The sequence below is a fragment of the Periophthalmus magnuspinnatus genome, chromosome 4 (assembly GCF_009829125.3).
Source record: "Periophthalmus magnuspinnatus isolate fPerMag1 chromosome 4, fPerMag1.2.pri, whole genome shotgun sequence".
Taxonomy (NCBI): domain Eukaryota; kingdom Metazoa; phylum Chordata; class Actinopteri; order Gobiiformes; family Gobiidae; genus Periophthalmus; species Periophthalmus magnuspinnatus.
The window spans coordinates 18,281,384-18,307,552 of record NC_047129.1 but is presented as its reverse complement, the minus strand read 5'-3'; the positions used below and the strand labels follow the sequence as shown (position 1 = coordinate 18,307,552).

At 39.5% G+C, this 26,169-nt stretch overlaps 1 protein-coding gene across 1 annotated transcript in view; it reads right to left on the bottom strand.

Annotated features, from left to right (window-relative positions):
* LOC117369783 (ephrin type-B receptor 1-like) overlaps positions 1 to 26,169 on the bottom strand; it is a 169,018-nt gene that overhangs the window by 41,856 nt on the left and 100,993 nt on the right. The window contains exons 9-13 of the mRNA XM_033965119.2: positions 25,969 to 26,093; positions 10,927 to 11,092; positions 8,394 to 8,499; positions 4,850 to 4,905; positions 3,198 to 3,395 (exon numbers count right to left, since the gene is read on the bottom strand). Coding sequence (XP_033821010.2) covers positions 3,198 to 3,395; positions 4,850 to 4,905; positions 8,394 to 8,499; positions 10,927 to 11,092; positions 25,969 to 26,093 — 651 coding nt within the window. The remainder of the gene's footprint in view (positions 1 to 3,197; positions 3,396 to 4,849; positions 4,906 to 8,393; positions 8,500 to 10,926; positions 11,093 to 25,968; positions 26,094 to 26,169) is intronic.

Below are 26,169 nucleotides of genomic sequence, written 5' to 3'. Positions count from 1 at the left end.
AAATAAGGATAAGAGCGTCTGAATGGAACATCTGATTTAAAATGTGAAGTTTATGTAATGGGACAAAACATTGAATAATGCATGAAATCTAGTATTGTCAAAGGACAGACTGATCAGACAAATTATTTATACTGTCAACATAAAGCCTTTGTCACTGATTGACTGAGCTTGTTTTCACACGTCAGAGAGCTCTGTGGAGCGCCCCCCAGTGGCTCTAGATTTTGTTCTGTTTACTTTACTTTTGGGTTGGTCTTGTTCACACACACACACCGTGCATCATTCACCCCAAACACCATGAGCCACAGGAGAGTCCATCAGCTGATCATAGAACTTATCTCCATGACAAAGGGCTTCAAATGACAGAGCCACGTGAATACACACCACACACACTCAGTTCTCCTGTACGCCATGGTCTTATGACTGTACGTGCGGGTAGCAAAGTACTCAATTTTGTTACTTAAGTACAAGTACAGATAGAGAGATTAAAAAAAGTAAAAGTATCACATGAAAAAATCTACTCAAGTAAAAGTATTTAAGTACCCTTTAAAGTATTGTTTGTGAAAGTTTAAATGTAATGATATATATTTTTTAAAGTGCATATTTTGCACATATTTTAACAGTGAAAGAGTCAATTTGAATTTTTTTCTTAGATATTTTGTGTTTTTATTTTTGTTTTGCTCAAAGCTGAAGCTTGAACTCAAAAACTTTAGTCAGGATGTTTCCACAAAAATGGTAAAAATAACCCCTCAAATCATATGAAAAGTACTTTTTACTTTTCAGTCCAGTTCAAAAATGTGGAGTAGAAAGTACAGATACTGCTCTCAAATGTAGTGAAGTAAAAGTAAAAAGTATTCACTGTAAAATGTACTTAATGTACTAATGTAAAGTACAGATAAAGTACAGATATCTAACAATTCTACTTAAGTACTGTATTTTACCACTTGTACTTTGCTAAGTTCCACCACTTCACACACTGCATCCAATGAGTACTACATCATGCAGTATGCACTTGTGTATATCCAAAGTTGAGTATTGTGAGTACGACTTAAACCATCTGAAACGTGCCAGTTCTCCCACATCTCTAACTGTTTCATGAATGCATCTCCACATCACACAGTGGCTGTGTATTCAGGACTCTGCGATCCAAAATGAACGGCTGAGGACACTTTTAATTTATTCTTGCCAAAGTTTTCTTCATGAATAAAACATGGCACTTGACTTCAAAGGAAATAATAAAACGCAATAATATCATAAAAAGCCCGCGCCCCGATGCCAGGCCTGACGCCATTTTGAACGCACACGGTTTAATACACTCCCATAGATTACCTTTTGTTTTATGTGACACTTCAGCCTCATTAAAATAAAAAGCCCAGATATGCACATTTACAGTATGTCAAGAAGTCCAGCTATATTTGTGTTTTGTATATAAACTGGGTATTAATTAGAGGATATATTTAAGGAACTTTTTATTATGGTAGAGTGTTACTTAAACCAGCCAACACATCTCCACCAGAACTACAGTATTCCGATTAGGCACAGGACGATACTGAAATTTAGTGCCACGATTATAATGCCCAAAATAAATGCAATCAACGATAATATCACGATAATTATTAAAGTTGCTGAAAATGTAATGGGTATGAATAATGTAATTGTAATATCATGAATAAGTTCCATGTTTAAAGAACTGTTATAGTCTTGTACTTTGTCATCAGTGAAAACAACTACAATCTAGCGGAGAATATTCTGAATGAGCAGGGCCGTCAACTGATATTTTGGGGCCTGGGGCAAGACGTCTCACATGGGCCCCCGTCTAATACAAATTAATAGGAAGAGAGTCCAATTCTGGGCCCATAATCCCTGGGACAACAGACCTCTTTGTCCCCCCCGTCGACTCCCCTTGGATAAGTATGTTTTTTTCTGCACATTCAGGTGATATAATGGCGATTATCTTTGTTGGCGATTATCACGATTATAGAAAATGAACGATTATTGTCGACCCTCTTTATCACGATAAACAATATTATTAATGGTATTAATTCTGATCACTTATTCATTATTTCTAAAGCGCGTTAAGTGTCCATAGGAGCTAGAAAAGCACTAGATAAAAAGTGATTATTTACCATTTGAGTTCAGCAGTTTTGGAATTTTCTTGGTTAGCATCTTGTTGGCAGTAAATGGTAAATAGTCACTTTTTTATATAGCGTTTTTCCACCTTCAAGTCACTCACTGTGGGTTAGTGGATCTGACCACTCAACCAATGATGTTTATGGCGTGAGCAGGATTCGAACCGCCAACCTTCAGATCAGTGGACAAATGCTCTGACTGAGCTATTGTCGCTGAGTAGCCAAAAGTTTTATAAATGCTCCCGTCTATTGCCAACGGGGGGAGTCAAAAAACTATTCCAAGAATTCAAATAGAAAGTAAAAGATAGTGCTGCACAAGAACATCTGGGCACACGTCATAATAACTACACCTTTAATAACCTTAATAAACCATTTGTTCATTGCGAATTAGTCTTAGTTCACACTTTTTTGAGGCTACATAAAACTGTGGTAACGCCCAGACTGTGGAACAGCGCCCTCTGCCTGTCAGATCCTCTCAGTCTTTAATGCAGTTTAAGATTAGACTGAAAACCTACCTCTTCTCCCTGGTATTTAACACTAGCTACACAGGATATGGATATACTTGGTGTTTTAATGTTCTTTTCCTGTGTATCTTGTTATTCTTTACAGTTATTATTTGGTGACTTTTATGAGAAGCACTTTGGTCAGTTGCTTTTAATGTGCTACTGACCTTATTCCGTCTGCCCACTTTTTCCATAAATGCAACTACACCGAGCTTTTTATTGTAGTAGTTGTTAAGTGGAAATCCCGTTCCTTTCAATGGAGGATTTGGGAAAAGTTTCTGCACTAAAATATTCTATAAAGTAGCTTGGTTTGTGTCAAATGTTCAGTGTTTATGTGCAACAACAAGTCAACACTGCACCGATTCTCTGGGAAGCTTCAAAACGGCTCTGTAGTCCTATAGAACCTATTTGCTGTCAAGATCGGCGGCTGACGATGGCGGCGCCTACGGGAACTTCCGGAATAAAGTATCCCATATATGCTTCCATCAGAAATATGGGAAGTTTTCACAGTGTGGGAACCATGTCAGGGTCTCAAACTATGGAACCTATAAAATCGCACAGTTCCTACCTGAGCCGATGACCTCTTCTATTTTCACGCAGGAAGGGTCGATCTCTTTGGCGAACTCCCGCACTGCCTCGTTGGGGTCCTCGTAGGTGAAGGGGTCGATGTAGATCTTGACCCCTGGTGAACTATGACCCTCAGATAAGGTCGGGAACGTGACTGTGGGAGTGGGGCCGTTAAACATGTCCGGCCTCAAAGTCACTTCTGCAGAGAGACAGGCATAAATTAGGAACGCAGGATTAAAAGTACTACAGCAAAAGAAAAATACAATCTGTCAACTGGACAAAACGTTGTAGGAGAAGACGTTTCGCTGCTCGTCCAGACTACTTCTTCAGTTCTGGTCAGATTACTGATGGACACTGCTTTGAAGGGAGGCTAGAGCTATGGATAGGACGTTAATAGGTGTGAAATCACTCATTAGGGGCTTGAATGACTATCCTAAGTAGGCAGTGTCCACCAGCAATCTGACCAGAATTGAAGAAGCAGCGAAACATCTTCACTCTTACGTTTTGTCCAGTTGACAGATTTTACTTTTCTTTTGCAATGGATCAGACCTGGAGGACTGAGGGATTACACAGATATTAAAAGTACTGGAAATCTGTATTAGAGTAAAATTTAAATTGACGACTGCAGTAACTGAATACATGTGCCGGAATACAGTTGTACAATTCAAAGCATTCTGAATCTGTATTCTCAGTACGTCTGTGTAATCTGTCCATCGTCCAGGTCTGATCCATAGCAAAAGAAAATTTCAACTCTGTAACTGGACAAAAGTTTTAGAGTGAAGACATTTGGCTGCTCGTCCAAGCCTTTTCTTCAGTTCTGGTCAGATTACTGCTGGACACTGCCTTATATCTGTCTGAAGTGCAGTTCTTCAGTATCAGTTTTTGCCTCAAAAGTCAAAAATACTTAAAAGGACCATATTATGATATTTTCTGATGTTTGTTCTAATGTTGTTTCCTCATTACAAACAGACCTGGAGTTGTGTTTTGTTTCATTCACACATGTTTAACACACAAATCCTGCATATTTGAGTTATTCTCTCAAACTGAAAACACTCTGTTCCACCTTGTGATGTCATCATGTGGTAATACAGGAAGTGCTCCACTGTGTTTTTAAACTCCACACACCTTCATTTGAATAATTTCAGCCCTGGAATTGCCAATCTCTTGTGAACTTAAGGTAAAAGGAGCTGTTAACTTGAAAACTACCACTTCATGACATCATAAGGTGGAACAGAGTATTTTGAGCTTTGGAGATGTAACAGACTAATAATAAAGTGTTACTCAAACATGTGTGAATAAAACAAAACGCAACTCCAGGTATGTTTTTGAGACAGTAACAACATTATAATATAACTAAAAGCTCACAAGAGTCAGATTTGTGAAATGTAAAATGTTTAAACTTGTTATTTAAGTACACTTTGGAGTAAGTACTTCAATGGGCACTTTGCGTTACAATAAGACATCTCAAGATTATTCGTAAGTACCAAAAACAAACATCAGTTGCTTTGCTCCCAACTATAGTCTAAAGTAAACCTACATGTTGAGTGTTTTTGTGAGCGTTTATACCAGGCTAACTTTTCTTTATCAGTTAGAAGCTCCATGTCTTAAATCCGTCCCATATCTGATATCATGACATAAGTATATTCGTAATACCTCCTGTGTTGTACTGCTGCAGCTTGTCCCCGTATACACTCTCCTTCTGCCGCCTCCTACAGCCACAGGGGAGAAATTGGAAGAGACAAAAATCACATCAAATTTTAAAAAGTTGTGACACTAAAATGCTAATTGGCTGTCGTCTTTCTTTATCTGGGTTGAGGTAAAATAATTGTCCCACCGAATCCCACAAAAGCGAAATCTATCAGGAATTCATTAGACTAGAGTGACTTGTTATTTTGGTGTTGTCAGCTCATGTTACGGGCTTTTCATTTGAGATCGGAGCCAACTGTGTAATAGTTAATATGCCAACTGATCCCATCTGCAAATGTAATTTATCCAGCGTTCATGAGGTGCTGAGCGACTGTCAGCCCGTGCACCAGGGTCAGGCTAAAGTCACTGCTAACTTTTACCCATCATTTCATCATTGGGTTTTCAAGTTCAAACTCAGAATTACATAGAGCTGTGATGGGTGGCAGAGCAATACAAGCATCACCGGGAGGAAAATATCTACTTATGTAACTTTTCTGGTGGAGGGTCTGCTGCTTATTTGTTTCCATGGAGATGTTGCATTGCTTGGAGTGTAGGGCGTTAAAGAAGACCTATTGTGCTTTTGTCTGTTGTATAGTTCAAATCTCTGACACTTGTGGATCATTATGTTATAATTTGTATATTTTAAATCGCAATATTTATCTAAAACAACTTAATAAAAGAAGAATCTGCTGGCTTTTCCGTTAAAAATCTGTGCGGTCCAATGGGAGTTGATGTCACTATAAATGTCATCACAACAAAGAGATGTGAATTTTTTTCCCCCATTTGTACCAAAATGACTACGCAATACTGCCGAATCCTACACGTATCATCAATTTAAAAATTTGTATTGGTCGGTCACGGTGGCTGTATGCTGGTGGCGGTGAAAGTGGAGGTTGATCAGCAAAATGTCTTGAAAACAAGCAATTAAAGATTGCTCAATCATGAATCGAATCAAATACAACCTCAGCATTTTTTCCATTACAAGTGTTTTTATTGCTGAAGAATATCTTGACAAACATGCATTATTTGTTATAGTGGTCTCGCCTCTCCACAGATGTAACCTGTAACTCCACCTAGTGACAAGACCTGCTTCACAATGGTTGGCGCAACTGTGAAAGCTACTTCCACTTCAAATCCAAAGGGCTGGGAGATGTGGCACAAATGAGTCAATGTTTTATTTTAGTTTTTCATATTAAAACAAAAAAAAAAACGTTTTCAATATTATTTCATTAAATCAGGCCTATTCTGCAAAATGGACTCTCAGAGCTTTTTACCATGTTCTCGCTGTTTCTTCTCATTGAGCCTCTGAATTTGTATTTGGAGTGATTCATGTTTGAGTAATCTTTAATCGCTTATTTTCAAGACGCCATTTTGCTGATCTACCCCCGTTTCACCTCCACTGTGACACGCCCACTGTGACGTACGCACTTTGTTCTCCAGATTTATTTTCTTAATCGGTGATACTCATAGGATTCAGCAGCGTTGCGTAGTCATTTTGGTACAGTCTTTTTTAAATCTGCTGCTCGCTAGTGTGATGTGCACATATCCATAGGGGGCGCCAACAGCTACATGACTCTTTGTTGTGATGGCGTTTACAGCGGCGTCATGTCCCATTGGGCAGCACAGTTTTCTAACGCAGAAATCAGCAGACTTGTTTCTTTTATTAAGTCGTTTTAGATGAATATTGTGATTTAAAATGTGTAAATTATAACATTATGATCCACGAGTGTCAGAGATTATAACTATAGAGCGACGCAAGAACAATATGTCTGATTTAACATGGACCTTTAAACTGAAAGTAGATTGTTTTTTTCCTGATGATGCTTATATTGCTACACAGCATGCATTTAAAAGTCAGTAGATAAACCCAGGTGACACATGCAGAGGTGATGTGGCCAATCAGACGATGACTACAGCCCCAATCTATAAACTGAGAGAACTCTGATACATATCAAACAGATGTGAGTCAGAAAGAGCCACTGCAGCCACAGAAGAATCACTGTAGAACCCAGTAACCTTTTGCAGCTGGTGCTTAATCCAGTTTAAATGTGAAACAACAGAATCTCAGACACTGTAGAACCAATTCACACTAAGACAAGCTTCTTTTCAGCCTATTTTAATGTGTTGTTTATCAATGAGTGCATAGCCAGCCTATTAAAAAACAGTGGGAAGAACAGGCGACGTTGTGTCAGGAAAAAAAGAAATACATGAAATATCTCATTTAAATATCTGCTGTGGTCAACACTCTACCTCCAGTCCCTTTAGGTTCAAACATAGTGCGCTATTATAATGGAAGCAGTTTAAAATAATTTAGCTAACATTATAACATACAATCCTGGCTGGACACTGGGTTAGTACAGGCTCTGTGCACAACAGGGCCCCCAACGTCACTGTTTGTGTCACTACTTCCTGTCCAGTTTTATCTCTGTGAGGTTTTTGTGGAATGACGCTAAAATGAATAAATATTTAAAGATCAGGAAGTGGACAGGGAGCTGCGGGTGGGTCAGGGTCAGACAGTGGACAGGGAGCTGCCGGTGGATGTCACTGACAACATGTTAAACGCAACACAAATAAAATGAATACTTCACCAGAGACAATTCTGTGTTTAGAAAGAAAGATGTTTGTGTCTTCATGCTAACGCTAAAGGTAACTGTGAGGCATAATAAGTATTAAAACAACACCACAAACTGAAGTGTTATACATTTAAAAACATTGTGAAGTTTTTATTTTAATTAATTTGAATTTTAATAACTTGTTTACTTTACGTTTCCCACTTTCAATAAAAGTAACTGTTAGCTTTGACCATATACTCTATCTATAAACATAGGACATAGCTAACCTGCTAGCTGCTGTGCTCCAAATAGGAAGTGTCGCCTGTCTCTCTATAACTGCTGTTGCCAGACTCATCATTTTGGTCTTACAATGTTCGTATGAACCCGCTCTACATGATCCTGGGATTTTTATTTCGCTATTGTGTCTGTAAATCAACATATGAACATTATTAACAGAGAAATAAAGCGCCTTCTTTTTTTCGTTGCTCTGGCTGGAAGAGGCGTTACCTTCTCTCATAGTCTGAGAGATGCAGTGAGCTAGCTATCGTGCTACTGTGCACAGAGCTCATTCCTTAATCAATTTGAAATTTTGTACGTTAAACTTAATCAAATATATCTAACTGAACAATTACTTAAAATTAAAAGTTAAACAGATTTTTTTACTGTTAATGTAGAAGTATCACTGCAGTAAAAGAGGTAATGAGCGTGTTAATCTCATGCCAGAGACCAGCATGCTGGGGACCCCATCGCAGAACTGCTAATTCAGAACTAACTGTAAAACGGCCAATAAAAAAGTTAATGTTGCTTTACTTATTCACATTTTAATCTCCAGAATTCACTCACATGTTTCGCCATACGAGCTTTCATTTCTTAGCAGATCGCATTTAATGTATATGTGCTTAACCAGAGAGTAATTTTATATACCCATGATGCATAGCTACTGCAGTAATTCTCAATACCTGGAACAGATTATTGCTATAGCGACGAGTGACACGATGCAGACTCCGCCGACGAGCGAGCCCGCGATGAGGGAGAGCTGCTGCCCCAGTTCAGACTTGTACTCATCTGTAACAACACAACAAACAGTAAATATTTTCACTTTTGTAAAGATTTCGTCAAAGGGAAAAACACAGCTCTCTCGACTATGCATCTTCTGTTGCAAATATAAAGTGGTTGTGCTGACATAAAAGCTGCCAGTGTGGAACTCTGATGCAGATAAACACATCGCTTCCAGACAAACTTTAAGTAGGACACAATCTAATTACTTCTCAGCTTCAAGCTCCACATCCTCCTTCTCCCTGTTGGAAAGTACGGCTCCACAAAGTACTAGGTATTTATGAAGGTACATTTACATTAGCGATTTCAAAAGTTCATTTTTGTTTTAATTAGCCCAAAAGTAGTCGCTATAATGTTGTTTCCTCGTCACAAACAGACCTGGAGTTGTGTTACTTTTCATTCACACCCTGCATATTTAGGCTGAGTTCTTCTCTCAAAACACTCTGTTCCACCTTGTGATGTCATCATGTGGTAATATAGGAAGTGCTGCACTGTGTTTTTAAACTCCATACACTTTCACTAGAATCATCTGGATAATTTCAGCTCCAGATTTGTCAATCTCTACTGAACAAAAGGTAAAAAGGAGCTGTTAACTCGAAAACTACCACTTCATGACATCACAAGGTGGAACAGAGCATTTTGAGTTTTGGAGATGTAGACAGACTAATAATAAAGAGTCACTCAAACATGTGTGAATGAAACAAAACACAACTCCAGCTATGTTTTTGCGGATGGTTTATAATGTGGCTTAAAGTTCACAAGTCAGTTTTGCGTAATACAGGACCTTTAAGTGCGCTGATGTGAAGTATTTGTGGTATTTGTACAGTAATGTACGTAGAATACTTTTTATCTGAAATATCTACTTTCTGCGATTGTTCAAACTGGATTGAAATGATTTGTTTTTGCTGTGTCCTAGTTAAAAACTCTCCAGTGGCTCGTTGATGCGTTCGATTTGCATAATCATTTTAACCATGATCACTCATATTAATCAAGTACTTAACATGTTTGGGCTGTGACAATTTCCCCAATATGAATGATTTGATTTTGACTAGAAAATACTGAGTTTTATTATAAAATCACAAATCAGAAACAGCTGGTCATTCCTATTCGTGGGTTGTTGTATTCACGGGCTTTTCACCATTCAAAAGATGTCGTATTTGTTTTTAAATGGTTAATCGCTATGGCAACAGTTATCATTTTTCATCATTCTGAAAGCCATGGATTTCAAGTGATAGTGGTTCTGCTTAAGTATAAATGTATGTAAATGTCTAATCTACAACCTGAACTGTACAAACTATATACTAAATAATATTACTCAGAATCCCAAAAGTTCCAATGGCTGATCATATCTGCCAATATTTTAGGGCTGTTATGTTGAACAGAATTTGATTATTTTCCCCAAAAAATGTAATTTAAATTTATTACAAACTCTCCCACAAGCCATTTTTTACCACCAGCCTAAAAGAGAGCGGTGTGGTCACATTTTGCGCAGCCATGTCTTCGTATTTATGTGTTAATATAAAGATTTTTTAGGCAGCGGATCAACCAAAACAAAGTATCGCCCCCTGCTGGAGATTTAAAGCTGATAGCTGATACTTTAAAAATTCCAAATATTGGCCCGATATATCATTCTTTCTCTACATATGAGTATTTTGTCCTGTGGCTGATACTGCAAAAAAAAATCAAACTTTGAGCTTTCCTAAACATTGGTAACATGATTTTAAGCTTTATCAGACCGAATACACAAACTCATGCTAAAATAAACAAATTTATATTATTTTGTACATAAAAATTACATCCTAATACTAAAAAGGAGTGTGTTTTTAATCTTCATTGTGGTATCGAAATGGGATATTGAGAGAATTCTTTAGTACCAAAACCACAGAGCCTTCAAAATGAGACTACAAAAAAAAAACAAAAACAAATCCATACTATATTTTATAGATCACTACAGGGGCTAACTACATTTAAAACAGCAAAATAAACACGTTGGGCAGGAGAGGGGCTCTAAATTAAGATGTTAAGTGGGCACCCTGTTTCAAGACCTTAGCCCCCCCTTAGCTCCTCCAACCAAAAATGTCTGGCCCGGGTCGAAATCCAGTTTGAAATTTTATTGAGTATTGAGTGAATGCCTTATTTTGAAGGCTCTGTGATTGCCCCCCCAAGCCCCCCCAAGCCCCCCCGGCGCTGTCCTAAATTCTGATACTGAGACTACAATAAAAAAATTAAAATAAAAAATGCATATTAGGTTTTATAAATCACTACAAGGGCTAGCTAAAGTTAAATTAGTTTAAAACAGCAAGACAAAGATGGTAGGTGAGCATGAGCATTGAAGACCTTAGCCTCCCCCCCCTTAGCTCCTCCAACCAAAAAATATCTGGCGCCGCCCTTGATCGAAAATCCAGTTTGAAATTTCAGTATCGTGACAACACTCACCATCTGTCAGGGTTTGGAAGAGCATCTCTTTGCTGTAGGCTCCGTACCCGGCCACAGTGCGAGCTCTGACCTGCACCACATACCCGGTCCCAGGCCTCAGCCCCTCCAGAACCACGCTGGTCGTTTCGCTCTGCATCACCGAGCTGTTCAACACCGAAGACTGCACCTATACAAGAGAAAGATGGAGGGTAGATAGTGTCATAACGCCCCAAGACACCATTCTTCATAGCTGACACACTCGGATGAAGGAGAGAGTAAATTTGGCATTAGCTGAAGGGATGGAACAGATGAAATCCAGGTGGAGTTCGAGCGCAGATGAATGGTGTAAGCTATTGGACACCATCAGGCATAACATTAGAGTCACTTGTCTACTGCTGGATTTCAGACGACACCACCGCTTTTTACAGGGCGACAATATTGAATACAGATCGGGGGAGCAAAAATGAATACAGTTAGTGAGTTGGTAGAGTGTTTGTCCACGGATTTGAAGGTTGGCAAATCCCGCTCTCGATATAAACGCAGATTGGTGGTGCGATTCTAGCTCCCATAGATGAATGCTGTTGTTGTGTCCTTGGGCAAGACACTTTAGTCATCTAATACAGTGAGTTTTTGGGTCTAGTCACTAATAGAAACACTAAGGTTCAACAGGTTCAACATTTGTGCGTTTACCTTTTGGATATTTCATAGCAAAGTACAATGTAAGCACTGGGGAATTCTGACTCTTGCCATCATCATCATCATCACATGAAAACCACCAATTGCAATATCAAATTTTTCAGACGGAGGGTACAACATCTACTAATTTCCATTGAGGTGCTATCAATTTGCCTAGAATGTTCCACAGTATGGCATCTCCATGGAGAGAAGTACATGGCACCACCAGGTCAAGCTACAGATCAAGTCTAGAATGTAGAATGCATGTATTTCGAGGTACGTTTGAGCAACACCTGTAACTGAATAAATACAAGATAGCTATGTTTAATGCCATACTGTGGGACTTTACAGGCAAAGCAATAAAAGTGTCTCTCAAGTTACAAAGTTCACCTTTAATCATGGGTCTTTCATTGTTCCTTCCTTTTGGACCTCTACTGACCAGATTTAAACTCTTCCTGCTCTAGGGTGCGAAGGGGCGTTACCGTCAACAGCCTCGCTCCAGATTGGCTCTTTGGTTGCTATGATACTCAGTCAGAATTCCAAATATAGAACTCGGCTCCAAATCCGCTCTATAACTGCTCTAGCCTCGATGAGCTTCATTTGACTGGAGCCGAATGCTGTAGGTAACGTCACACTCACTTAGTCCACTTCTTCACAGTCTATGCCTTAACCTTAATCTTAAATAGCAGAATGTGTTTTTACTGAACCTCACATCACAGTCGTTATAACTTCATGTTGGTATAAGCCCATACACATGACCCCCTGTGTGAAATAGTGAATGACGTGAACAGGTGACACATACAGAGATGACAAACAGCAGTTTCCATGTTCAAACAGGCTTGATCTAAACAAGGGTCAGTGAAGGTTTTGAAGAAGTGAGTCATCTATTAAGAACCCAAGAGTCACCACATCTTATCTCAAATGAACACCTGGGGTTTGGGGGGGTTCAGCTCACCAGCCAGCCCTGCAAACTGAAAACTGAAAACTGAAAACCAAATCCGACTTCTACTAAACAATGCAGTACAACACATTTAAAATATCTCTATTCTTAAAATGCACTGCACTTGGACCTGGCATTTGTTTAAATCTGTCAGTAATATTCACAAACTCACAATAGAGAATGGGATTGAAATGCTTTAACAAGAAAAACCTTTAAACACATACAGTGATTGTGTGTCTATATTTCTAATCTCTGACACCTGTGGATCATTATGTTATAATTTACTCATTTTAAGGCACAATATTAATGTAAAACGACTTAACAAAAGAAACAAGTCCGCTGACTTCTGCGTTAGAAAACTGCGATGCCCAGTGGGAGCTGGCATTGCCGTAAACGTCATCACGCCATGTAGTTGTTGGCGCCCCCTATGGATAGTTGCACATCACACTAGCGAGCAGCACATTTTTTCATTTGTACCAAAATGACGACGCAACGCTGCCAAATGCTACGAGTATCAACGATTAAGAAAATAAACCTGGAGAATGAAGTGGGCGTGTACCGGTGGAGGTGAAAACGGGGGTAGATCGGCAAAATGGTGTCTTGAAAATAAGCGATTAAAGATTATTCAAACATGAATCACTCAACTTCAGAGGGTCCATGAGAAGAAACAAACATAACATGGTTCAAACCTCTTAAAAGTCCATTTTGCAGAATAGGTGTGATTTAAATAACTATTTATACTGACTTGATAATTAAACAGGTCACAATAATAACTGTTAGATATTATAGTTATTATTTTTATTAATGTAAAATCATGATGTTTCTTTTCACAATCGGAACACAACATGTATGCACACTGTGACTTCCTACTTTTGGCCCTTAAGAACTTCACTAAAGACCTTGAGACCTTCAAAATCCCCTGGATAAGGCTGCTGCCAGTCATCATGGAGTGGACTGGACTTAGACCTGTCTCTTAAACCCCAGGGCCAGCACCTTTCACCTCCATCTGCCTCTGCCCTCCATCCCCGCTCCCCTTTGGCATCTTCAGACTGATAAAAAGGCTTTACTGTGGAAAAGAATCACAACAGACCTGAGCAGCAGCGATAGTGGTGACAGGTGAGTGGAGGAGGAGGAGGAAGGAGGGGGGAGGAGGGAAAGGGGAGGAGGAGGAGGGACAGACGGAGGAGGAGGGAGAGGAGGAGGGACAGACGGAGAAGGAGGGAGAGGAGGAGGAAAAGGAGGGGGAGCAGGGGGAGGGATGAGGAGAAGGGAGGAGGGGAACAGAGAGAGGAGGGAGAGGAAGGAGAGGAGAAGGGGATGAGGAAGGGAGGGAGAGGAGGGTGAGAAGAAGGGGGATGAGGAGAAGGGAGGAGGAGGAAGAGGAGGAGGACTGCGAGGAGAAAGAGGTGAGAGGAAGGATGGGAAGGAGGGGTGGAGGAAGGAAAGGAGGGGGAAGAGGAGGAGGGGGAGGGAGGAGAGGAGGGGAAGGAGGAAGGACGTGGGGAAAAGGGTGAGGGGGAGGAGGGAGAGGAGGAGGAGGGGGCAACACTGGAGGAATGAGGCAGGGAGTGCTCTCGTTTTGCCCGAGTACAGATCTACTGTATAAGCAGCTCTTGAGGTCAAAATAAGTCCACTGGGCAATGCTGCATCAAATTATAAAGTGTTTTATTGTCTGAAAAGAAGGAAGTGCACTGTTAGCATGCAACTCTCTGCTCTGGTCTCTGATAGTTGTGAAAAGCGCTTATAAACTCATCTCTGTGAATAATTATGATATTAAGAATGCAGAAGGTACGTGAGGAATAACTTTGGACAACTGCAAACTGTAAAATGAAGAAGTTCTATTTTTCACGTTTTTAAGATGTAAGAAATCAAATACTGAACAGGATAACAGAGGTTTTGATTTGGTGGCTACTAAAATGTTGGATTTGATTAGGGGTGTTGAATATGTAGTACTATTATTAATATATGTTGGCAATACATCAGCAAAATGCCTTGTTGTATGTTATGGACAGGGCCGCCGCCAAACATTTGGGGGCCTGGGATAAGAAGCATCACACGGGCCCCCCTTAAAAATAAATGGATAGGAAGAGGGTCCAATTCTGGGCCCCTTGTTGTTTCCTCCAGGTCTATTTTTGAGAAGGTAATAGCATCAGAACATGACTTAAAGCTAATAAGAGTCAATTTTGCGTAATATAGGACCTTTGAGATAATTGTGGACACATTACTGGATAATGACATAATTACAAAAATAGTACTAATGCAGGAACATGCAGTGACAGCAGAAGTTGGACATACAAAAGAAAGAAGAAGAAAAAAAAATTGTGCATTTTGAGTAACCTTTAGCAGTTTGCCGAGAGCGGTTGAGTCCTGTCAGAGTCCGGACGGCATGAGATCTAAGAAGGAGGATGGGAGTTCTGACATGACACAGCCTTAGGTCATCAGTGTTTTCTCCAGATATGGGCAGTTTGTAATGATAGAAAACAGAATTCTGCTTCCATCAACTAAAAACATCTGCATGTATCGCCTGTGTAATCCTTTAGTCATCCAGATAAAAGACAATGTTTACAATGTTTAAAATATGCAGAGAGCAGAAAAATTCAAATCTGTCAACTGGACAAAAAGTTGTAGAAGTGAAGACGTTTCTGCTCATCCAAGTCTCTTCTTCAGTTCTGGTCAGATTACTGCTGGACACTGCCTTATATCTGACTGAAAAAAGATGCTAACACAACTATTGTTTACAGCGCGTTTGCTAGGACCTGTCCTACAAATAGAACTGAAGAAGCGGCTTGGATGAGCAGCGAAATGTCTTCACTCCTACAACTTTCTATCCAGTTGACAGATTTGAATTTTTCTGCTCTCTGCATATTTTAAACATTGTAAACATTGTATAGTATTTTGCAATCTCGTTCTGCCTTGTAGCAACAACCCAACCATGCAGTGTCGCTCTGCTTAAAGATAACAACTGATAAGATTACAGCTACATTTTATGCTTCAGAATCAGTTTTGCGATTTAATTAAATTTTCATAAGGAAAGCGAGATCCAGCAATTTGTGATTTTGTGCTTTCAAGCTTCAGGGTTTTGTTCTAACTATAAAAATATGTTTATAAGCTAAGTTAAATTATTAGATTTCATATTCATTGCTCAGTTTGGGCTCAGACCAGTGAACTCAATGCACTTGACCATAGCTAAAACACACCTTTTTACACTGTTTTAAGTAGACTTTTTTCCCTAATTTGTAATATTTACTTTATATTTGTTTGGACAGGGGTGGGATTTAGTCATTTTCTTCTTTCCACTCCATTTTGAGCTTAAATAAGACCAAAAAAAAGTGTGTTAAAAGTACTGGATATGTGTAAACTGACTTCTGGTGTTTATTAATCAGCTCAAAATCTAATAAAAAAATGAAAAATGAATAAATAAATACAACTGTTCTGTATTATTATAATGCTATTCAAAGCACAAAGTCACTCACTGCACATGGCATTGACCAGCACACATTTAGAGTTAAAATAGTAATGGGGATTAGATTAGGAGGGGCGCGGGACAGGGGGGTGGTTTTGCCCCTCAGCTATTTGCACTGACTGAAGGTGAAAGGGCAGCCCATCTGGGAATGCCTGGGAGGTGGAGATAAGTCTATGTGAAAAAAACCTCTGCCATATCACATTTGCTACATTAAAACCTCATTATCTATAGACCAGGGATGGGGTTGGTCTTAAGGGGGGCGAGGAGGAGGAGGAGAGGTGATGAAGGAGCTGCTGCTGTCTCCACCGTGTGTGCACTTATCCAAAGGTTCCCTGAGGACTGCATAACTCCGAGCTATGAGATAAAATTAGCGTCTGTATAGTGCAAAACAGCACATCTTTCTTGTATACACATCAAAGTAACTGGGATGAAGCAATAGTCTTGTTTTGATACCTAATAGATTCCTCTTGTTAATAACGTTAAACTTGCAAAATGGCGAATAAGGCCAACTTGAAATCCGGCTGCTGTTTTTTGATTATGTAAGGATTTTATTCTGTCAGAGAGGAGCAGCAGTGGAAACTTTTTGAGCTGTTCCCTCAAATTTAATTGCTCCAAAATATCGAAACGCTACTTTTTTCCCCAACTAAAAAAAAAAAACATCTCCCAAAACTTTAGGGTTAGATAATAATTGCATCAGATTGTACAGTTTCTAGAGGAATTTATAAGAGTTATTAATACACAGAGAGAAGGATTATATAAACAAAAGGTGTGGGTAATGCAAAGACAATGGCATATATGTTTCTTTAAATAGTTCTGAGTGGGATGGTGCTGCGAGGCTGTCCCTGCTCTCAACTGTGTCAGAACATCCGGGTTAAGACCACAGACTGTATAAAGAAGTGGACTAAGTGAGTGTGACGTCACCCACAGCATTTGCTCCAGTCAAATGAAGCTCGTCGAGGCTAGAAGTTATAGGGGCTAATTTGGAGCTGCGTTGCATATTTGGGCCATAGCAACCAAAGAGTCAATCCGGAGCAAGGCTGTTGAAGGTAACACCTCTTCCCACCCGCACCACTGGTTTAGCAGGGAGTGGGTGCTTAGCAAGACTGTCAATCAAACCTGTTGCTAATGCTAGTAGCTAGAATAGCAAAATAAAAACCCCAGGATCATGTAGAGCGGGTTAATACGAACATTTTAAGAGCAAAATGACGAGTCTGACAGCAGCAGCAGTTACAGAAAGAGGGGACACACTTTTCTAATGTAAAGTGAATTAGAGCCAGAGTCGATGGAACCAAAAGTGCACCCATGATCACTTTCTATTTGGAACGCGGCGGCTAACAGGTTAGCTATGTCCATTTATATACAGTCTATGGATAAGACTCAACTATTTTTTTGATGAGCTTTTTGCAATGGTGATTCGATTAGAGTTAGATGAATCAATACTAAGTGATACTAAAGCTAGAATCAAAACTAGATTTATGATTGACTACAGGAATCAGTTAAACCAGTCCTGAAGCATTTTGAAATATGTGTGTAGACAGACTAATAATAAAGGATTACTCAAACATGTGTGAATGAAACAAAACACAACTCCAGGTCTGTTTTTGATGAGCTCACAGGAATCCACTTTGTGTAACATGGGCTCTTTAAAATAAAAATAGGACAGAACTGATCCAAATGTGTTATGTAGCTCTAACAAATCCCTCAAGTAACAACAGAACAACTTTGTATAAATAAAAGTTCAAATATATGAGACTTTCTGGGCCAGTATGACCAGTAAAAACTCTTATTACACCAGTGTATATGTCCAAACAGGATCGACTGAACCAATATTTCAGAATCGGCGTTGATATCTGATACTAGTATTGTATTGGTGCAACCGTATAACTTAAATCCTAGTACATAAGTAAGTAATAGGACTCAGGAAGGAATGAATCAACTGCAGCCTTAAACACACACTGGTGGCTACTCCTATAGCCACTTTTCAGATGTCATTTTTCAACAAAGATTTCTATATCTATTTCTAACAATATGCAGTAAACTTACATAACTCCATTCCCCCTGCAGTACAGCGCTCTCTCTGCCAACTCTGCCTTATAAGAAAGAACTGGAAAGAGTAAATAAGTCCCCTCTAGAGTCACGGTCTTAAGCCTTGTTCGCGTCTGCTTGCATCAAAGTGAACAGATAACAAGAGTTGGAGCCGGTAAAGTTTGTGTGCTGTTTCTGTATGAGTTATGATCGTCGCAACTTACTGACACTTTATTAAAGCCAGAAAAGTGGGTGCAGAGATGGCGAACCTTATCCGTAAAAACGCCCCAAAACAGTTTATTTCTGTTGTGTAAGTTGGATGTGAAAATGGCCAAGACCCAACTGCGGAGGCTTTTTGTTACACGGGCTTCTTTTCTTCGCACAATTGCTCGTAGGTGCTTTGCGCTTTTGTGTGGAATCGGAGGAGGAAAGGACTACTGCGGAAGAATAGATGGGGACAATTTGAACTGCAGCTCTGGGCTATAGTTATGCTTCTAAATTAATTAAGCTGTATAGAAGTCGCTCAGTGTTAAATGTGACGCTGGGATTTAAATGGGGTACTTAACAGCATGGTGGGGTTTTCTTTGTCAGAGTCCTCGGTTAGTTTTGGCATCGTGACCTGTCAGCTTGTTCATCCAACTTGAGGCCCAGTCTGTTAATTGGAAGCTTCATTGTGTTAGTCACACTTTAACAGAGATTTTATTAAAGGATTCCCTCCACAAATGTTGCTTCGGCTTAATGCTGCTTAATGTAATCAGCTCTCTCTTATTAAAGTTGTGGGCTGCACAAGGCGCTCCGGACCGGAACTCTGACACACGAAATCAGGAAGCATCTAATCCCTGAACTAAAATCAATCCACAACTCGTCACATAAAGTTAAAGGTCTATTTAAACCAGAGACTATATATACAAATGGACATAGCTAACCTGCTAGCGTTCCAAATAGGAAGTGATCATGGGCGCGCTTCTGGCTCCAATTCACTTTACAATAGAAAACTCTCTCCCCTCTCTCTGTAACTGCTGCTGTCAGACTCGTCATTTTGGCCCTAAAATGTTCATATTGACCCACTCTACATGATCCTGGTGTTTTTATTCTGCTATTGTGTCCGTAACTCAGGATATGAACTTTATTACCTGACAAATCAGGCGCCTTCTTTCCCCGAAGTCACTCCCACTAAAGTTAGCAACAGGCTTGATTGACAGTGTTGCTAAGTGCCCACTCCCTGCTAAATAAGTGGTGGGGGTGGGAAGGGGTGTTACCTTCAACAGCCTCTCTCCGGATTGGCTCTTTGGTTGCCATGATACTGACGCCACACTCACTTAGTCCACTTCTTTATACTGTCTATAATTTAAACTGACAGAAACAGGATGGGGAAAAGAGTGTTAACCCTGTCATGATAACAAAATTTGAGGTGCAATATATTGCTGAAGTAAAAATAGACGATAAACAATAATATTGAAAGCAGAATTAACCCATAAAAAGTGTTTTAAATGTACAATATTTTTAAAAAATATGAGACGCAATAAATCAATGACAAAACTTTTGTTTGTCTATAATGAGTCATAGAAGGTTGTAAGTCAATCTCCTACAGCTCAAATCTCATCATAATGCAAAAATGTCCACTTAATACATACAAAGTCCTCACAATAAATACTCACTCTCAAAAATAATTGGTCCCTTTTCATGTATTGAACCATAAATCGGTATAGTGATTATCGGGACAGGCCGACTCAACATAGACTGTATGAAGACGTGGACTAAGTGAGTGTGACGTCACCCACAGCGTTCAGCTCCAGTCAAATGAAGCTCATCGAGGATAGCAATTATAGGGGCCAAATTACATATTAGGGATTCCGCTCGCGAGTACCATAGCAACCAAAGAGCCAATTCAGAGCGAGGCTGTTAAAGGTAACGCCACTCTCAATGCTGTCAGTCAAACCGGTTGCTAACGCTAGAGGGAGCGACCTTGGAGAAAGAAGGCGCCTGACTTGTCTGTTATTAATGTTCCTATCTTGATTTTTTATGGACACGAAAGCAAAATAAAAACACCAGGATCATGTAGAGCGGGTTAATAAGACCAAAATGACGAGTCTGACAGCAGCCGCTACAGAGAAAGGGGTGACACTTTCTCAATACAAAGTGAATTGGAGCCTATTTGGAACGCTATGTCCGTTTATATATACAGTCTATACTACCAAGAAGTAGAAGTAGAAGCACTGAATCTGTTTGACGATATCACCAGAATAGCACATCATCACAGGGATCAGATCACAGATACATTTTTATTGCGATGTCGTTTCATTTCTCATTTAAAAGTCTACTCCAGGGCAGCTGCGGCTACAGTAGAAGCTTACAACCACCGCTATATAAAGTCAATTGAAATCATTATGAGATTGTAGTTTCCATTTTAATTCTGTTTCCTCTTAGAGTGATGACTCATGAAAATCGAAGTTCCCGTCCTGTGTGAAACCAGCGCACAGCTTTTTAAATCAAAGAACAGAACAGAGGGTCCACAACGTTTGATCGTTTTCCAGTGAGATTGGGTTTGGCTTTCTCCATCTGGTGCCAAGCCACGAGCAAAATCTCCAGAAGCGATTCCCTTTGTTCGCTGCAGTTTAGGAAGCAGCAAACTCTAGTGAGACTTTGCAAACTTTTCACTCTCTCCTTAAGTTCCATCCAGTTCCTCATGAAGCAGAGAGCGAGCAGAGAGAGCATGCTCAAGAGGAGGTAACGCCGGTTAACAACGCACTCAAAACTCAAAATATGTCTGCGGCAATACTCAGAGACGTGACGGGACTTGAGGCTTTTCTGAACTATAAATAAAATAAAGATTAGTTCACTTTTCGGTTACAAAAGTGTTGCTGCCTGCTCCCTATTGGACAAAAATATTTACGCTGTCAGATGTTTGTCGATTACGGTTTGGTCCTGATCCTCTGCTCGGGCTGTTTGGTGTTTCCCCAGTGACTCCAAATCTTCGGAATGAAAAAAAAAAACCCCTACACTAATATACTGTATGACATAATGAAACATGTCCAAGTACAAAAAGTTAAATTTGAACTTGGAGGGAAAGCGGAACATGGGATGTATTTCTTTAGTATTTTGACAAACATGTGATTTTTTTTAATTTTCTCATTTATTTTTATTTTTTTATGTATTTACTTTTATTTTATTCATTTTTTATTATTTGTCTGTTGTATTATTATTTATTATTTATTTTATTTTGTATATATATATTAATTTTAGGTATTATTGATTACTTTACTTTTTTCTGTTAAGCTATATTGATAATAAATATATAAGGTTATTACCAACTATTATGCTGAAAAACTACAGTAAAATTATCATTTAAAAAAACTCAACAACTCAAACTCAAACAAACCTTGAAACAATGCATTCTTACTATGATCAGGGTAACCTCTCTACAGATCTAACCTGTAACTTAGCTGATTGCTTGTTTCCATGGAGATATATATATGTAACACCATACTGTGGAATATTCCAGGCAAAAAAAGTGCATAGCTTAGCCTTCATAAGAAAAGTTACATTGTGCACATTTAACTTTACAACCATGTGCGTGATTGGTAGCCGAGTTCCACATTTGGAATTCCGATCACCAGTATCACAGCAACCAAAGAGCCAATCCGGAAAGAGGCTGTTGAAGGTAACGGCCCTTCCCACCCGCACCGCGGATTTAGCAGGGAGTGGGTGCTTAGCAGTGCTGTCAATCAAACCTGTTGCTAACGCTACCAGAAGTGACCTCTGGGAAAGAAGGCATATGATTTGTCTCTTGTTAATGTTCATATCTTGATTTACAGACACAACAGTGAAATAAAAAGACCAGGATCATGTAGCGCGGGTTAATACGAACATTTAAGGCCAAAATGACGAGTCTGGCAAGGTTTTTTTCAATATAAAGTTAATTGGAGCCATAGTCGATGGAGCCGGAAGCACACCCATGATCACTTCTTATTTGGAACGTGGCGGCTAGCAGGTTAGCTACGTCCATTTATATATACAGTCTATGGGACCCATAGCGTGCAAACATTTAAACACAATCAATAACATTTTGAATTGCTTGATGTGAAATAGGAGTCGGTGCAGGTTCCACAGCACAGGCCTGATGTGCTCTGATCTTAGTTTATGGGCAGCAGAACATATTTCTATCTATAAAACTCCAGTTCATTTGGATCTGTATATGTACAACAGCTTTGAAATATCACATGTCATGTCAGTGTACTTAAAATGTACCGTAAAAACATACAGGTCCATGCATCATATCACTCATGAACATAAACATTTACTTCCGAAGTTGCAGTTGTAAAGCAAAGTGTTTCAAGGTGTCTTTGAATCAGGCGTAACGGGCTTTTTGTAACTTAATCAATGCTAAAGTTGGTTTCATTGACTTCCCTGGAGCTGTGCAGTGGGCTGTGTATGTAAAACCACACCACTTACACATACAAGGCTCAATAAATCAATGGGTATTTCTTTTCCAACGCAGCCTGCCATTCTTTTATCATCCATTGAAACGAATAGCTGCTCATTTCGCTCTAAGAAAAACAGCTGAAAAGTGGAAGTTTGCATCGATATCAAGTGTTTTCTGTGTCTGTGTGAATGAGTGGCCAGTCTCATTACACTTAACACGAACGCATGCACCGAGGCTGACATTTTGACGGCTGCGGACCACGTTTGAGTCATTAATTACATATGACGGGGCGTAATGTGGATATGCGCTGACAAGTGTTAGCAGTAGCTGTTAGCACATCTGTCACCACAACATGTTTCCATCAACATTCAGTCTCCAGTGTCAATTTATTTTCAGGAACTTGCTGTAATGTGTATGTTCAGTGATATTAGTGGTATAATTTGCATGTTCTGCCTGTGTCTGGGGGGTTTCCAAGACTCGCTCAAGATCTGGTCCTACAAATGTGCAGATATTCTTAGTATTTCTTAATTAAATCTATTTACTTACTACCTGTTTATTTGAGCGGTTGAAGGTTTGCACTAGGGATGGGACAATAAACAATAATATAATTTATTGTGATAAAAAGGGTCGACAATAATCCTTCGTGGGACATGGGGGGGGGGGGGGGCCCATGTGAGACGTCTTGCCCTGACCGACCAAATTTCATTCAGAATATTCTTGGAACTTCTTTGTTCCATGTCTAGTTCACACAGCTGCCAAATATGAACCCGAGCTACTAGTAAAAAGGCTGATACTTAGACATAGAAGTATTATCAGAGTACTGTAGTAGCAGTGTCAATGTAAGTAACAAATCTTGTATTGACAATGGTCAGAGGGAAGTGCTGACGACTATAAAGACACACGATCTGGCCTTCACCGATCACAACACCTAATTTATTTATAAATTTTTTTTATAACAACAGCAACAACAATAATAATAATAATAATATTTTTTTATCTATTTAATTTTTTCTTCCATTTATATTCTGTATATCTTCCTCTCTCACTTACAAATGACTAGTACTAGCACTCTCCTCTGCCGTCTCCCCCTTACCCCCGTCCAAAATCACGGAAATGTTGCGCGCACACGCGCACACACCCACACACACAAACACACACAAACACACACAAACACACCCCAACACACACAGACACACACAGACACACACAGACACACACAGACACACACAGACACACACAGACACACACAGACACACACAGACACACACAGACACACACAGACACACACAGACTTGTCACATACATATTGTAAATAGATGTTATGTCTACAAACCATGTTATGCCATGGTATGTCTTGTCACTATTGTATATGTATGGTCATTATCTTGCATTAAAATAAAAATAAAAATAAAAAAGAAAGAAACACGATCTTCAGTGGCACATTCAGAGTATTCATATTATGCTTGATCACATTTTGAACATGTATTACTTCTCACTAATTTAGTCTATTTTGTCTAGGCTTCTCCATCATCTGTATAAAGAAGCAGACTAAGGGACTGTGACGTCACCCACAGCTTCAATCAAATGAGTTCCACGTTTGGAATTCTGACCGCGAGCATTTCAGCAACCAAAGAGCCAATCCGGAACGAGGGTTATATTAGACGGGGCTCATGTGGCCTCCAAATTTCTGTCGACGTGTCTGGTTGTAGGTTCCAGCAGCCGTGGAGTGGGTGCAAACCTCATGGAGCAACAAGGCAAATACATTTAGAAGTACCAGGTAAGTTACTTTAAATCAAATATTATAATAACAATAGTAAGGATACATGTTGATAAATATCGACAAAATGGGTCCGCAGTGGCGCATTCAGAAGATCCATTTTTTGCCTGATCACATCTATTACTTCTGTATTACTCATTCTTATGCAGTCACTATCGTATTCACCAGTTCAAACATTATCTGTCAGTGCATCGTGTTCATTTAACTGACAAATTCAGCATCGACGTGTCCATATGTTTAGATCATAACTAAGCCGTCACCGCACAAACAGTAGTTTATAGCCACTTCTTCATATTGATAAAGAATAATCTCCATACAGCGTTAGATTCAATTCTCTGATGTATCTTACCCATTTGTTTCAGTGTCCTGCTTTATGCAACATTAAGGCTGTGTACAAATGTTTACAGTGTTCCCTACAGGGGGCACTATTTAAGGGTCACGACATTTTTTAAAGTGTCAGAATGTGCAGTTGCTGTTTCACCAGTGCATCTTGAAAAGTAGCGGGCATCTGTGTTCACTAAACCGGTCAATATAGACCACAATGCATTGCTAGAGTCAGAACAGTTGATCCTGATTATGGATAAAACGCTCTTAAATAAACTGTTGCTGTGTAAAAATACTAGTATTAGCTGTTTACCTTAGCTTGAGCTGTTAACAGAGATAATTTCTACATCTCAGATAAAAAAAAAAAAAAAATTGTGCAGTTGTCCCTCACTATATCACGGTTCACCTTTCGACGCCTCGCTGTTTTGCGGATTTTTTTAGTACAATTTTGGATGCTTTTTTTTTTTACAGTGTATGATGTGCACTGTGTTCTGCGTCCTGATTGGCTAAGGGACTGTAGACCATTGTCCATCAGTCTCCTCTGTGCCGTGTCTCCTGTACAGTACAGTGTTCAGCCAAATTTACATAAATGTTGGATCGCAGTGTGACTCTGAAGTGCTGTATGTTTGCAAGTTTTCTCCATGACAAAACCCACAATGTCGATGAAATGTTCTGCAGCGACAAAAGGCGCCTACGAAGATTTGAACTTTGAGAGTGTGTGAGAGAAATGTGAGAAAATGTTAATGCCTGTGTGAGAAAAGTGTATAAAGTGTGTGGTGAGGGGTATATACGATAATTGTAAAAAATAAAGCTGACTACTTCGCGGATTTCGCCTATTGTGGGTTATTTTTAGAACGTAACCCCCGCGATAAACGAGGTACAACTATAATCCAATCCGTTTACGTGAGATCCAGCTGTATATAAACTTGTCTGATTATTATTCGTCCATAAAGACTTGTGCCAGTTCAATCTGATCATTATTTATGACACAAATCAAGTTTTATCAGAGTTTAGCCTTTAGATTTTTTCACCAGACCCAGAGTCACATGACCCGACTGTAGTGAGCCGTGTGTCTGAATCTCTCTGTAGAGTATATTAAAGTGAACGAGGGATTAGGGGCTGCAGGAGACATTTGGACACAGCTTTAGAGAACTATTTCCCATTCAGGACAAATAATTTTAACTCTGAAGTGTTAATTGCTATAACAACGAGCCTTGTTTTTCATGATTCTGAAGCCCATAGATAAGTCTCATTGAACTACATCAGACACACAGCATAATGAAACTGTACATCCAAAACATTACAAGAGGATATAAATACATGGAAATAAAATGTACTAATACCAGACTTTATATATTTCATTTTTACACATTTCATATGAACAAATGAACAACAGACTCAGGCCTCACAAACAGAGATTTATCACGATGCCCTACCTTGTCATAGTAGCGTATCTCGTAGTCCAGGATGATGCCATTGGGCTGTTCGGGCGGTGGCCATGACAACGAGAAGCTGCGGCTGGTCGAGCTAACCTGGTGCATGATGGGAACGACCGAGGGAGCTGTTAAACACACACACACACACACACGAACACAAAACACACAAAATCAATTAGACAGAAAACCAGTTCAGAGCAT